Source organism: Mobula hypostoma, chromosome 20, assembly GCF_963921235.1.
Source record: "Mobula hypostoma chromosome 20, sMobHyp1.1, whole genome shotgun sequence".
Lineage (NCBI taxonomy): Eukaryota > Metazoa > Chordata > Chondrichthyes > Myliobatiformes > Myliobatidae > Mobula > Mobula hypostoma.
The window spans coordinates 12,653,426-12,669,058 of record NC_086116.1 but is presented as its reverse complement, the minus strand read 5'-3'; the positions used below and the strand labels follow the sequence as shown (position 1 = coordinate 12,669,058).

At 39.8% G+C, this 15,633-nt stretch overlaps 1 protein-coding gene across 11 annotated transcripts in view; it reads left to right on the top strand.

The window, feature by feature from the left end:
• The window catches only part of plekha5 (pleckstrin homology domain containing, family A member 5), a 299,971-nt gene that overhangs the window by 216,033 nt on the left and 68,305 nt on the right, over nt 1-15,633 (top strand). For 10 of the 11 annotated variants that reach the window (XM_063072405.1, XM_063072403.1, XM_063072406.1 and 7 more), the window contains 2 exons: nt 8,802-9,270; nt 9,797-9,880. In XM_063072405.1, the coding sequence (XP_062928475.1) occupies nt 8,802-9,270; nt 9,797-9,880 (553 nt within the window). Of the gene's footprint in view, nt 1-8,801; nt 9,271-9,796; nt 9,881-15,633 lie in introns of those variants that run through there. The other variant, XR_010021087.1, reaches the window with a different exon arrangement.

Sequence of the window (15,633 nt, the reverse complement as noted above, 5' to 3'; positions counted from 1 at the left end):
TTAAGTAAAAAATAGTGAGAATAGTCCCACCAACCAGAATATGCACTCTTTTCATTGCTACCATCAGAGATGAAGTAAAGGAGCCTGAAGACACACACTCAACGTTTTAGAAACAGCTTCTTCCACTTTGCCATCAGATTTCTGAATAGCAATTCCATGAGTACTTCCTCACTATTTTGGTATCTTTTTTCCAGTACTTATTTAATTTTGTATTTAATTCCTGTTAAAATTTATAGCATTTTTGTATTGCAGTGCACTACTGCCACAAAGCAACAAACTTTGAGATATAGGTCAGTGATAATAAACCTGATTGTGATTCTATTGCAATCGCTTTCACTTGTCCCATTACCCACTATGAAAGTAAAATTACTGGGCAAAATTTATTTTGAAAATAGAACCAAGTAGGGAAGGGATCTGGATATTGTGAGGTTGAATGTTAAATGTAAATTCATTTCTATGTTCAAATCTGTATGGGTTGCCTTTGCAATGGGGTAAATGAGCTGTGCCTAAACAACTAGAGCATGTTGTGTTGTAGAGCATTGGAATTTATTCTGTAAATGTGTTTGCTCATTTTACAATAAGAATAGAAAATTCAGGTAAATTTCACTTAAGAGACTGGAGGAGGATTCCCATAATGGCATTGTATTTCCACGGTCATGAATTAGTCAAAGTAGTCACAGTTTTGGAATCATTCATGATTAGGTCTGCCATTGATTGACAAGGACGAATCTTGTATTTCCATTCCAACCGGACTCATTCAGGTAATGATACCAGTAAATCAACTTAACCTTGCATTAATGGTTATCCTGGACAGCTAACTAATGTCTACCTAACCAAGTCAGATAGAAATTCTAGTTTATGTGTAGAATTCTCTTTCACAGGCTTGTATGTTCTACAGAGATACTGAATTTACCATTCTACTCTGAATAAATGTATCCTGAAATAGATAAATTTGTCAAATTAAACTTTATTAAGTTATAGAAACTTGATAAATTGGATCATTATTGTCACATATACTGAGGTACAGTGAAAAGTTTGTCTTGCATATTCACACAGATCAATTCGTTACAATAGTGCATTCAGTTAGAAGAAGGTAAAACAATAACAGTGCAGAATAAAGTGTTACAGTTACACAGAAAGTGTAAATAGGCAGTAAGGTGCAAGGCCATAATGAGTAAATCGTGAAGTCAAGAGTTCTTATAGCACTAGGGAATCGTTCAATAATATCTTATTGCACTGGGGATCATTCAGTAGTCTTATAACAGCGGAATAGAGGCTGTCCTTGAGCCTGGTGGTGCATGCTTTTAGGGTCTTTGTTTATCTTCTGCTTGATGGGACGGGAAAAGAGAGAACGTCCGGGGTTATAGGAGTCCTTGATTATGCTGGCTGCTTTATTGAGGCAAAGAGAATTGAAGATAGAGTCCACGGAGGGGAGAATAGTTTCTATGATGTGCTGAGCTGTGTCCACAACTCTGCAGTTTCTTGCAATGATGGGCAGATCAGTTGCTATACCAAGTTGTAAATGTATCTGGATAAAATTGCTTTCTATGATGCATTAATAAAAATTGGTGAAGGTCAGAGGACACATGCCAAATTTCTTCGGCCTCCTGAGGAAGTAGAGGTGGTATTCTTTTTTGACTGTGGTGTCAATGTGATTGGACCATGCAAGACTGTTGGGTATGTTTAGTCCTAGGAATTTAAAGCTCACAGCCCTTATCAACCTCAGCACCATTAATGTAAACTGTAGCTTGTGCATTCCCCCTTCCTGGAGACAATGGCCAGTTCTTTTTCTGACACTGGGGGAAAGGTGGCTGTGTGATACCATGTCACTAGGCCTGTGTGTACTCATCATCTTTCTGTACTCATCCTTGTTTCAGATATGGCCACTATGGTGGTATCATCTGCATTTTCATAGATGGAATTGAAACAGGTTCTGGCCATGCAGTTGTGAATGTACAGCAAGTAGAGTAGGGGTCTGGGAACTCAACCGTGTTGCGCACTAGTGTTTAGAGCTCCTCAGGACAGGTGTTGCTGCATATCCTTACTGATGTGGTCTATTGATCAGAAAGTAGCGGATCGAATTGCAGTGTTGTCTCCAGGTCTCTGAGTCTGGAGATGAGTTTGCTTGGAATTATAATACTGAAGATGGGCCTGTAATCAATAAACAATAATCTTAACATTTCTATCTTAACTGTCCTGATGCTCCAGAGATGAGTGTAGGCTCAGGGAGACAGCATCTGCTGTAGGTGAATTGCAGTGGGTTAAGGTTAACTGGGAGGCTGTAGTTAATGTGTGCCATGACCAGCCTCTCATAGCACTTTATGATGTTGGATGTCAGAGCCACTAAGACATAGACATTAAGGTCTGTTACCTTGTTTTTCTTAGGTACCAGGATGATGATGCTTAGAGCAGAATGAAGCAGAGAGAGATTTTTAAAAATCTGCCATTTCCTCTGTGTAGGACCTAAGGACACAGCTAATAATTTCACCTCGGCCAGTTGTTTTCCCGGGCTCGCTCTCTGGAAGGCTGAGCTTACATCTGCAATAATGACTGGGTTCAGGTGCATTGGAGGCTGTCAGGGTGGATGGGGACACTCCAATCCCCTTCCATTCAAAACTGTACATACAATACGTTAAGGTCATTGGGATGGGATGTGCTGTCCTTGGTGATGCTGCCTGACTTTGGTTTATAGTCTGTCATAGTATGTAAGCCCTGTTGGGCAGTCTGCGACTTGATTTTGGACTGTTATTATCTCTTGGTATGCCTGATAACTTTATGGAGGTCATATCTCAAATTTCTTGTAAAGGTCAGGGTTATTTGATTTGAATGCTGCAGTCCTAGACTTCAGAAAGGAGTGGATCTCTTGGTTCATCCATAGTTTCTATTTTGAAAACACCTGGACTGACCCCTTTGGTTGCATAAGCCTCAGTACATTTGCTGATGAAGTCCGTGGTGGTGGTGACATACTCATCTAGGCTGTCAGTTGAGTCTTTGATCATGAACCGGTCTACTGATTCAAAGTAGTTGTTTAGAAGATCATTTGCTTCTTCATATTAACACTGTATGACTTTCTGTACTGATCCTCCTGTTTCAGCTTCTGTTTGTATGCAGGGAGAGGGAGCATAGCCTGGCAGCTGATCTATTAAAGTGTTTACGTGGGGGGCTCATAGGCATATTTGGTTGTGCACCAATGGTAATAGTGTTTGGGGCCCTGGTGGACAGGAGACACGCTGGCAGTATAGTGGTAACACACTCTTGAAGTTGGCCTGGTTGAATCACCAGCAATAATGAAGAGGGCCTGAGAGAATCCCACTATCTCTTGGTATTTTTAGATTATTGTCACTAGTAATAAAATGAAATGTGCTGTCAAATGTCTAAGCATGTCAGATTCATGCTTAGTCAAATTGTATTTACTTGCAGCTTCCTGATAGATTGGTTTGAGACTCTTTTAGCTCTAACAAGGCAGTATTCTGACATGGCAAGGCAGATTCAGCAGGCTGAGAAGAATGAGGGCAGCCTGGGGCCAATCAGACTAATGAAGACCAACTTTGGCTGAATGATTTAAAATGTGCAGTTTCATTAAATCATCTACTTTCACTTATTTGTGCGTAGATATGAAAAGATCAGAGAAATAGAAAAAACTGCTCAATGTGCAAGTTCCGGCTTGAATTAATGATGCTGCTTTCAAGCACAATTAGCATTTTTTTTGTGCTGTGTCTTCTGGATGCTGCATGTCCCTAGTGCAGCAGTTTATAAATTGTGGGACATTAGTGATTTGTTATGTGAGAAATTCCCTACTACACCCATCTTGGTTGTAATTGTTGAGTATAGCTAAGTTGCAATGTTTAGTGCTGTTCATTAAAAACTAAAATAATTAGAAATAATTTACAGTGCCAAGAAGGAGGTGTCTTTTGTTGTTGGAAGAAACTTTTTAGAAGAGTAAGGTGGTGTATATCTGAAATGATCTATGCTATGTCACAGATGGAATAGTCCATTTGCCAATCCATCTTACTTTTGTCTTATTTCTCTTCTTGTGATACAGATCGAGGCCAATTTGTTATTCAAGTCTATATCAGACCACAGGATGTACCCTTCTGTCCCAGAATATTCCCATTCCCCTGCACATTTCCCTTTAATCACTTCTCACACGCTCAGTAACTCTTGCTACCTGTGACTATCCACCTATAGAAGAAGTACTTTGCTAGCAAGTCTTAAGGATGTGGGAGGGAACCCACATAAATAGCACTCAAGGTCAGAATCAAACCTGGGTCACTGGAAATGTGTATGGTAGGACCACTAATTACCTCACCACTCTGCAAACCATTGTTGAAATAAAAGCAGAAAGTGCTGAAAACAATTTAATTGGAATATAAACAATATTTCAGGACAATTACTTTCACCAGAATTGATTTTTTTTCTTCTGGAGGGTGTCATTTCCTCTTCTTGTTCCCCCTTCCCCCAGAGTAAAGCCCACCTCAGTTACTAACTCAGTTACTTTACAACATTGTAATTCAAGAAAAGTAGTTGGCTTGAGGAATAGAAGCAGGTGGAGGATTAATGACCCCCCTGAGGCTGCTCCACCATTTGGTACCCGTTGTCTGATTTTATCAGTGTCAGCCTTGAGTATATGGAATCGCTAAGTATATGTCTCCTCCAAATAGTTATTACTCTCTGAAGACAAAAATCTCAACTTAATACCTTGAATTCTAAGACTGACAAGTGTATTCCCATTCCTTGATTTCTGTCCTTTAATCAATCCTTCAGCTACTTCATTATGTTCTCTTCGATTCTCTGCATCCTTATTTTGCACAATAACTTTCTGTGCAGCAACTTACCAAATGGTCATTGAAAATCCAAAGGCATTCTATCCACAGATTCAAATTATCATGTTCCCACCTGCATCCTAGGAAGATAAGTTTGGCAAACGTCATTTTTCATTTACAAACAAGAGAAAATCTGCAGATGCTGAAAATCTGAGCGGTGACTGGAAAAGAGTACAGTCGACTTTTTGGCAGGACTGGAGGAAAAAATGCTGAGGAGTAGATTTAAAAGGTGGGGGAGGGGAGAGTGAAACACAAGGTGGTAGGTGAAACCTGAAGGAGGAAGGATGGGTAAAGAGCTGGGAAGTTGTTTGGTGAAAGAGATCGAAGACCCTAAAAGAAAGAAAAGGGGGGAGGAGCACTAGAGGGAGGTGATGGGCGGGCAAAGGGATAAGGTGAGAGAGGGAAAAGAGAATGGGAAATGGTGAAGGCGAGGGGGGGCGGCGGGGTGAGGGGCATTACCAGAAGTTCAAGAAATCGATGTTCATGCCATAAGGCTAGAGGCTACCCAAACGGAATATAAGGTGTTGTTCCTCTAACCTAAATGTGGCCTTATCACGACAGTGGAGGAGGCCATGGATGGACATATCGAAATGGGAATGGAAAGTGGAATTAAAATGAATGGCCACTGGAAGATCCTGCTTTTTCTGGCGGATGGAGCATAAGTGCTCAGCAAAGCAGTCTCCCAATGTACATCGGATTTCACTGATATACAGGAGGCCACACTGGGAGCACCGGATTCAGTTGATGACCCAAACAGACTGACAGGTGAAGTGTCGCCTCACCTGGAAGGACTGTTTAGGGCCCTGAATGGTAGTGAGGGAGGAGGTGTAGGGGCAGGTGCAGCACTTGATCCACTTGCAAGGGTAAGAGGGAGATCAGTGGGTGGGATGAATGGACAAGGGAGTTTCGTAGGGAGTGATCCCTGCAGAAAGCAGAAAGTGGTGGGGGGAGGGAAAGATGTGCTTGTTGGTGGAATCCTGTTGGAGATGATGGAGGTTTTGCAGAATTATGTGCTGGATGTGGAGGCTGGTAGGGTGGTAGGTGAGGACAAGAGGAACCCTATCCCTGGTAGGGTGGCGGGAGGATGTGGTTGGGGGTAGGTTTGGTGGTGAAGGAAGGGAAGTCCGTTTCTTTGAAAACGCAGGACATCTCCTTTGTTCTAGAATGAAAAGCCTCATCCTGAGAGTAGATGTGGTGGAGACGGATGAATTAAGAGAAGGGGATGGTGTTTTTATAAGTAATAGGGTGGGAAGAGGTATAGTCCGGGTAGCTGTGAGAGTCCATGGGTGTTGTGAGGAGGCCACACTTAGGTTAGAGGAACACCACCTTGTATTTCATTTGGATTGCTTGGGTGGATTCCCGCCATTCATAGGAAAACAATGAACATTTTGCTGTAGTTTTCAAATTCTTACATGTGTGAGCAAGCTTTTTCATGTTTAGCAAGCATCATGAGCAAGGATAGATATAGTCTCATTTCACTTGAAGGTGAATTCCATGTGTGCTTATCTCATTCGACCCCAAATTGAGAAATTTATTATGTTTGCCTGGTGAATTTTTAAAATTTATGAAAGGGAAAGAAAGAGATTAATTTCAAGAAAGGTTAGCTAAGCTTAACTATCTGTTTTTATTCAAGAAAGATTGGCTAAAAATTCATTCTCTACTCAAAAGAGCATTGACAATTATTTTTGGATTATTATATCTACAACTTACTGATTATGCTAACATACCATAAGTGTTAGATATTAAATTTTTTGCGCTGGGGTTTCCTGAGGCCTGAAAATTATTTCAAGGGTTCATCCAAAGCTGAGAAAGGCTGTTGTAAACATTTGCTGTTAGGCTGAGTCTTTTTTTTGCCTTGAATAACAATGTAACACTTGCAACATTTCAATCTGCTTGGTGTGCTCCAGAAGCTAGACATGTTAGAAAATCATCACCAGTGCTTGGGATGAATGCCATTAGGTTCAAAGCATATGAACAAACAATCTTGGAATAGGTTCAAAGTTCAAAGTAGATTTATTATTAAGGTATGGACAGTGCCTATAAAAAGTATTCACCCCTTTGAAAGTTCTAACGTTCTATTGTTTTACAATATTGAATCATAGTGAATTTAAGTTGGATTTTTTGACACTGATCAACTGAAAAAAACTTTCGTATCAAAGTGAAAACAGATCTCTACAAAATGATCTAAATTAATTACAAATAGAAAACACAAAATGATTGATTGAATAAGTATTCATCCCCTTCAAGTCAGTATTTAGTAGATGCACCTTTGGCAGCTATTACAGCCTTGAGTCTGTGTGGATAGGTCTCTATTGGCTTTGAACATCTGCACACTGCAATTTTTCCCCATTCTTTTTACGAAGCTGTCAAGCTCTATCAGATTTATGGGGATCATAAGTGAACATCCCTTTTCAAGTCCAACCACAAATTCTCAATTAGATTGCGGTCTGGACTCCGACTTGGCTATTCCAGGACATTAACTTTGTTGTTTTTTAAGCCATTCCTGTGTAGCTTTGGCTTTATGATTGGGGTCATTATCTTACTGGAAAACAAATCTTCTCCCAAGTCACAGTTCTCTTGCAGAATACATCAGGGTTTCCTCCGGGATTTCACTGTATTTTGTTGCATTCATTTTACCCTCCACCTTCACAAGCCTTCCAGGGCCTGCTGCAGTGAAACATCTCCACAGCAGGAGGCAGCCAGCACCATGTATCAAGATAGGGATGGTGTGTTTTTGGTGATCTGCTTATGCCAAATAGAGCGTTGAGGTTGATAGCCAGAATACTCAGTTTTGGTTTAATCAGACCATAGAACCTGACTTCAGAGTCTCCCGCATGTCTTCTGGCAAACTCTGGCCAAGATTTCATGTGAGTTCTTTTCAACAGTGGCTTTCTCTTTACCACTCTACCATTAACCTACAACTGGTGAAGGCAACGGTTGTTGTATGCGCAGTCTCTCCCATCTCAGCCGCTGAAGCTTGTAACTTCTCCAGAGTTGTCATAGGTCTCTTGGTGGCCCCCCTCACTTGTCTGTTTCTTGAAAGGTCACTCAGTTTTTGAGGATGGCCTGCTCTAGGCAGATTTACAGCTGTGCTATATTCTTTCCATTTCCTGATGATTGACTTAACTCCAAGGGATATTCAGTGACTTCGAAATTTTCTTGTATCCATCTCCTGACTTGTGCTTTTCAATAATCTTTTTGTGGAGTTGTTTGGAGTGTTTTTTTTTTGTCTTCGTGGTGTAGTTTTTGCCAGGGTACTGACTCACTGGCTGTTGGACCATCCAGATACAGGTGTATTTTTATACAATCAATTGAAGCACCTTGAGTACACTCAGGTCTCCAAAAACAGATATCCATTTAACTAATTATATAACTTCTAAAACCAATTGGCTGCACCTGTGATGATTTGGTGTGTCATATTAAAGGAGGGTGAATACTTATGCAATCAATTATTTTGTGTTTTATATTTGTAATTAATTCAGATCACTTTGTAGAGATTTGTTTTCATTTTGAAGCGAAAGAGTCTTTTTCTGTTGACTAGTGTCAAAAAAGCCAAATTAACTCCACTGTGATACTGTGATTCAATGTTGTAAAGCAATAAAACATGAAAGCTTCCGGGATGGGGGGGGGGAGTGAACACTTTTTATAGGCACTGTATATGTCACCATATTCATCTTCATGTGGGCTTTCACAGTAGAACACAGTGAAATATAGTAGAATCAATGACACATGTTTCAAAACTGCTCCACTATTTAATAACATCATGGCTGATCGGATTGTAATCTCATCTCTGGATTCTCATCTACCCAAAAAGATTCTTTCATCCTTTTCTGAGGAAGAACTTCCAAAGCCCTGAGATCCTTTGTGAAAAATTCACTAGCAACGATTCTAACAAATTAAGTTAAAGTGCTTTATGACATTGGGGATATCAGTAGAACAGTTTAAAGCTGATTAAAGAAATTTCTGTTTCTTTGATAGTGTCACCTGTTATCAGACATTACCAAGAAACTTGCCAAGTTATCGGACTCAGGCCATGCCATGTTACAGAACATTGCCTCGTCATAGCAGCACAAGAACTGACAGTGTCTGCACAGTGATGCCTTCTGCCTACGACAGAGTAATTCGAGCACCTTCGTCACAAGAAAAGCGGAAGTCAATGCGAGATGATACCATGTGGCAGCTATACGAATGGCAGCAGCGGCAAGTTTATAATAAACATGGAACACTTAGCAGACATGGTGCTCCTCTCGCTATGGTGAATCTAGTTGACCAATCACGCTCAATTCCTCCATCACCTTCCCATGGCTCACTGGCTCCGTATCAGGTATACTCTCCCCTAAGATCCTACAACATGGAATCCAGATTGGAGCTTTCGCCACCTGTTTTAAGAGGGGACATGACAATTGATTCCATTAAGTCTCGGCGTTATAGAACACCTGTTAACAGGGTAAATCAGTTTGTTGATTTTTGCCATTCATTGTGAAACACCATTCTCAAAGTTGAGAATTTAGTGCTGCTAATAGTTTACTTCTATTTTACTACATAGGATACAGCCATATTCCTCGATTCCAAGAAAAACTGTTTGCATGATTGTCTTTTCATAAGTGGAAATCATGTTGGTAAAAATTTAAACTAATATGGCTGCTGACATTTCTTTCTGCAATGGTGCAAATATTTGTTTTCAAGTTGGAAGTACTTTAGGTTCTGTTTAACTTGTTACACAAGAGTTACTTATTTTGTTAAACAATAACACTAAGATTGGAAAATATAACAGAACAATCAATATTTGAAGTATTAAAAGGAGAATGTGCACATGCACTATGAAACTTTGGTAAGGGATTGGGTGCAGGCTGACTGCTTATCCTCTTGGGTTATAGCTCCTGTGTTTCCAGTGGGTTTAATATTTATAATGAAGGCAAAGGTGGTCAAATGATTACTGACATAAATTTCTATCTCCACTCTACACTTTCCAGATTAACTGTCCACCTGAAAGAAAGTCAATGCCAGCTGGTTTACCTGTACAGACTCTCACAACAGAGAACTTGCAAGGGAAAACGGTGAGTCATACGAGAGTTTTGTAATTTAGATTATGAGAACACTCAGTCCTCTTTTATTGTCATTTAGAAATGCATATATGCATTAAGAAATGATACAATGTTCCTCCAGAGGGATATCACAGAAAACAGGACAAACCAAAGACTATCACTCACAGAAGCACATAATTATAAGATATTGTTTTGCACTGCTGTAACTAACTATACCATAATTTGATGAAGAACAGACCATGGGTACGGTAAAAAAAAAGTCTCAAAGTCCCAAGTCGATCGACTCCCAAGTCCCCGATAGCAGGCGGCAAAGGGAGAAACTCCCTGCCATAAACCTCCAGGCACCAACAACTGCCGATGCCTTGGAAGCAGCCGACACCAAGTCCATCCATCCGAAAACTTCAAGCCTCCGACCAGCCCCTCCGATACCGCCTCCCGAGTGCCATCCTCTGCTGAGCGCCTTCGACCTAGCCCCGGCCGCCGAAACAAGCAAAGCCGAGGATTCGGGGCCTTCTGCTCCGGAGATTCAGGTTACCTACAGCAGCAGCGGCAGCGAAGCAGGCATTTCAGAAGTTTCTCCAGATGTTCCTCTGTACTCTCCATCAAATCAGAATTGTGCACGATCCCCTACTTGACAGATAACAGATATCATTCACCGCAGAGGTTGCGTGCACTGCGTCACGCCACCACCTTCTCCTCCTTCCCTATTAATGGCAGATACATTTTAAGTTTGTTAGCTAGGCACATAATCTTCTTGCAGCTTGCCAGTTAGCCATCTCTTTCTTAGGTTTGTTTTAGCATTTATGATTCTCAGTTGAATTGCCACTATAAGACTGAATGAAGAATTGTTAATAAAAGATAGAGAAAATTTCAAAAAAGTACCTTGTTTTATCAAGGTGCAAAATTGATTGTGACTAATTACTGAAAATTCTGATTCAATGCATTAAGATTAGTCCTTCAGTGGTATTCTTCCTGCCTTTCGTAAGAACATGAAATATGTAAACAATAGTAGGCTATTCAGACCATTGAGTCTGCTCCACCATTCAATCATTGTTGATTTTCAGTTTTCAACACGATCTTAGTTGATTGTTAATAATTGACTTGTACAATCCTTATGGTACCACAGACCAATAATATCAAACATGTCTCCACACCCTTCTGACCTCAGATTTTAAAGTTGTTCATGTTCCCTCCCCTCTAAACCCCTTTCCTGAAAGTTGCAGCCCTTAGCCATGCTATCAGCGTGCAGCTATGTCCTCACATTTCCCTGTGGTTCCGCAGTCACTCTCACACCTGGGCACAGACTTTACTTGCTTTCAAGCTAAGGCAATTTGCTGTCATCATATTTGGATCAATCAGTCTCCGCCACAGATGAAAAGAATACCAAGATAGAGAAGAAAAAGGAAGTATTTGAAATGTGAAGTAAGCTGAAGTTAAAGTAAATGAGAGGATCATGAAGTAAATAAGGGAGGACATAAAAATAAACACCATTGGGTTCTGCTTTCATGTTCCAGCTGCTCATCCTAGTATGGAAAGTTGACCCTTCTCCCAACTTTCTCTATTCTGAGCTCTTTTCTTAAACCACTCTCCCTGCCATCTTCAATCATATTGTTATCAATAAACTGTTAAAGTATGGATTTGTCATTGATTATCATGATCCAAATCTCTTTATCTGCTGTTTCCCTCCTTGCCCCAGCCTACCATATAAAGCTTTCAGCAAGAATCCTTCCGGTTCTGTTCCCGCAATTTAATTTCTCTTGAACTGAACTTATTCTCTCCACACACATCAAAGTTGCTGGTGAACGCAGCAGGCCAGGCAGCATCGGCCTGAAACGTCGACTGCACCTCTTCATAGAGATGCTGCCTGGCCTGCTGCGTTCACCAACAACTTTGATGTGTGTTGCTTGAATTTCTAGCATCTGCAGAATTCCTGTTGTTTGCGTTATTCTCTCCACACTTGCCTTGTTCTAAAAGCCTATGTAACTTTCCATTCTACACGTATTATAGTTGTTATTATCAATAGCTCTCTTCCTACATACATTTCCATTTGACTAGTGTCATCTTTGATCCCTCTTGTCCTGCCAAGTGGTTAGTCAATCACCAGTTTTATCACCCAGTGCTTTAATGTGCTGTTTTCTCCAAAAATACTTGGCCTTCATTCCTAAACCACTCCAATTAAGTTTCCGTAATTCCAACGATCTCTTTTCAAATTCAGAGTGCTATCTGTGTGAATTGTCCAACGTAAACTATCCATCCTCGTCTTTCTCAATTGGTTCACAGAATTTGATATGGTTAACCATGTCTTTCTCCTCAACCATCTTCTTTCAGACATCCATTTCAGTAGAACTGTCCAATTATTTTCTGATTGTCAAGTTGTCACCAGAAAGTCACCTCAGTAGCATCACTGTCTGCCAGATGCCAGCACATCTGGTATCTCCAATGTATTAGTCTTTGGGCCACATTTACTAATGCTCAGCTATTTCTGTTTATACATCTGTTCTGTTTGTTGACCTATATTTTCCCTTTATAATTTATCTTTCTTACACTTTTCTTTGGATGGTGCTCTTGGGTTACTTGATAAAGCACTTATTTGATTAGTAGAGTACAAGTTTTTGATGCATGCATAAGATACGAAATCCATCAGCTTCAAATGCATCGGCCACAAATACAAAGACAGCCTTTATGACCTATATTCAGGATCAGTACCCATATACTTGTAAACAACTGCATCACCTAAGTAGAAGTGCCATGTGTCCCAGCTTTTGATCTCTAATATCACAGACCAATTTGCTAAAGTGCTTTTACCAGGATGTGGAGATTGCAAAGTTATCTTCTGTCGCTCGGGGGGAGAGAATGGATTAACAATGGACATTGGTTTTAATTTCAACTAGTTTGTTTCCTATCTGTGACACTAATCCATCTTGTGCTGTGTTACATCTTGATCTAATGTTAAAATTTTACCTAAAGTAACCTTGTCTTCCTTCTATGTCTGTTACCATGACTTCTGATTGAACAGCTCAGCAGTTTTGAAATACTCATCTTTGTCCTCAAATCTTTTCATGCTTTTGTTTTGTCTATTTTTTTTTTAACCTCAGTTTGATTGACATATCATTTACCTCAGCTTCTAAGAATCGAGCTCTGGAAATCCTCAGTAAACATCTCCATCTTCTATCTATCCTTTAAGATTTTCTTTGCCATTAACTTATGTTTGTGACTCAGTAGAAATTTCACTTGAAAATGCTTCTCTGAAGCACAGGGGAACATTTTACTACTTTAGTGGCCCTTGAATTAAATTCAAGTTGGTAAGACAGGCGAGTTTTGCACAAAGAGCCAAAGAAGATGAGAAAATATTAGTTGTAATAAGGCAAAAAAAATTGAGATAAAAGTTGAAAAAAATAAAAGTTAGAGAAGGGAAGGTGTGACAAATTTTATTTTTGCAGAGGGTTTGCTATGTATTGTATAAAATAAACTAATGTTGGTTCCTCAAGCCTCTCCAGTGCAGTCATCTACAATGCTTTCACGTGGTACACTGTGATTCACTGACTGGAGAGAGGAGCAGGATGTTTGTGCATCACAATATTTTGTGGGCTATGCTAATAAATTTTATATAAACGTGTTTATTAAGCATAATTGGATTATTTTCATGAGTGACCTGCATTCCTAGAAATTTGGCTTACAGCCTCCATGTGTATGTTTTGCATGTGCACAGTGCCTCCTGGGTGTGCACGGCACTGTCAAATGGAATGCAGCATATGTCTTGCTGTCAACCAACAAATGAATTCTTCTGCACGTTCAAGAACCGAGTGGTGTGGACCCACTCACACTGAAGCGGGCCCTAGTTGGAGAGACCAGATCGACTTCAGCATTAAAGATGAACAATTTTATTTGGTTTACTGTCTGAGAGTTGAGGAACTGATAGTTTGTTTTGGTTTTCGAGGTATGTTGCTTGTATGTCACTTTAACTTTAATGGCGAACAAGCTTTTGGAAGAACCTTTGAGGAACAACTTGAATCAGTATTTACAAAGGTACTGTTTAGCCTGCAACAAATGCCATGGATAGGTTTAATAAAAGGTTGTGTCCAATTATTGTTTATGAGGAGAGATACAGGGTTACATTAAGTTTTATCAAAGCTGTTGACAAATTTTTTTGTGGCTGTAAGTAAAACCCCAGATAATCCAAGCAACATTATGTTGCATTGGAATATAAATTGGTCCAATGGGAACAAGATAATGGATAACAGCAGTTGTACCAATTGTACAGGTATACTGTGGGATTTATGAGGATGTTGCTGGACTGGGGATTCATAGTTCTAAACCGACTCATCTGGAGATCTTTGTAACGAAGATTGGGGCGGAGGGGAGGGAGAGATTTTTTTGAGAGATACAAAATTCTTTGAGGTCTTGACAAGATCAACAGGATGATGATTAGCCATTACAAACGATGGATTTCAATTAATTGGTAGAAAGGTTAAAGGGAATTTCGGACAAAGATTCTTGCAAGGAGTACTCTGGATCTAGAAGTCACTTGTAGAGGTGGTGGAGGCAGAAATCCTTATTGAAGGTACATTATTACCTATATGAGTCTGTGAAAAATTCTAACCTTTAAGGTAATCAACCAAACAACTATTGGGAAGTGAAGGTAACTTATGTTGGTAGATTTTTGACACTGGACGATAGGTTTCTGCAATTCCTTCATTAGGTTTTGCAAAGGCCCTTTGTAATACAACCATAAGAATTCCCAAGCCCATGTCTGCTCTACATATTATGGGTCTAGAGTGCCGACAATTTTTCCTTCAAACTAAAAACCGCTTCTTTTTCCTTTTGTGATATCATTTTGCAATGATTGCATAACAATGGGTTCGTAGTTTCCAATTAATTAACTCCATCACCATTCAACTACAGTTGGCCAGCTTTCATTATTTGGTAAACATCACAAAACCAAAAACCTGAAATTTATTCTCTGGGTTCAGATGACATCCACAAACTAAAAAGCTCTTTTGACATTTGACTAAGTTATAGCCTTCTTTTTGTTCATGACTACATGCTTATATTTGTAAAATACAGTGTGTCAATGCCTTTTTCATGTGTATTTCATGGGAGCACTTTAACCAGAGATATTTTACCCATTTTACAAGGCTATGTCTTACACAAAAAATGCTTTTGTCAATAAACTGTATACTCTTAAGAAAAGAAAATTGCTTCATTACAAGATGTTAACTGTATTTTTTGATGATCTCTTTAGTATACTTAATTACATTTGCTCCTTCTATCACTCAGCTTTCTTTCTAAGTCAGGGGTCCCCGACCTTTTTTGTACTGCGGACCGGTTTAATGTTGACAATATTCTTGCGGACCGGTGTTCAAGTAGGGTTAAACTCACCTCAACATGTCTTTTACAGTTAGGGTTGCCAACTTTCTCACTCCCAAATAAGGGACAAAAATAGCAGTCAAATCCCGGGACACTTTACCCCAGGAAAGACTACCATGACCACGAAGCCTTGCGCGGGCACCTGTGTGCGTATGCGTGACGTGCGCATGCGCGGATGTGCCGATTTTTTTTCCACCACAAATCGGTTTTGCCTTCATCTTCCCGACTATACTGTACATACATTATTACTACTTTATATAGGCTGTGTATTATATCATTCCTGATTTTACTATATGTCAGTGTTATTTACTTTAGATTTTATGTGTTATTTGGTATGATCTGTTAGGTTTTTTTTGGGTCTGGGAACACTCAAAAATTTTTCCCATATAAATTAATGG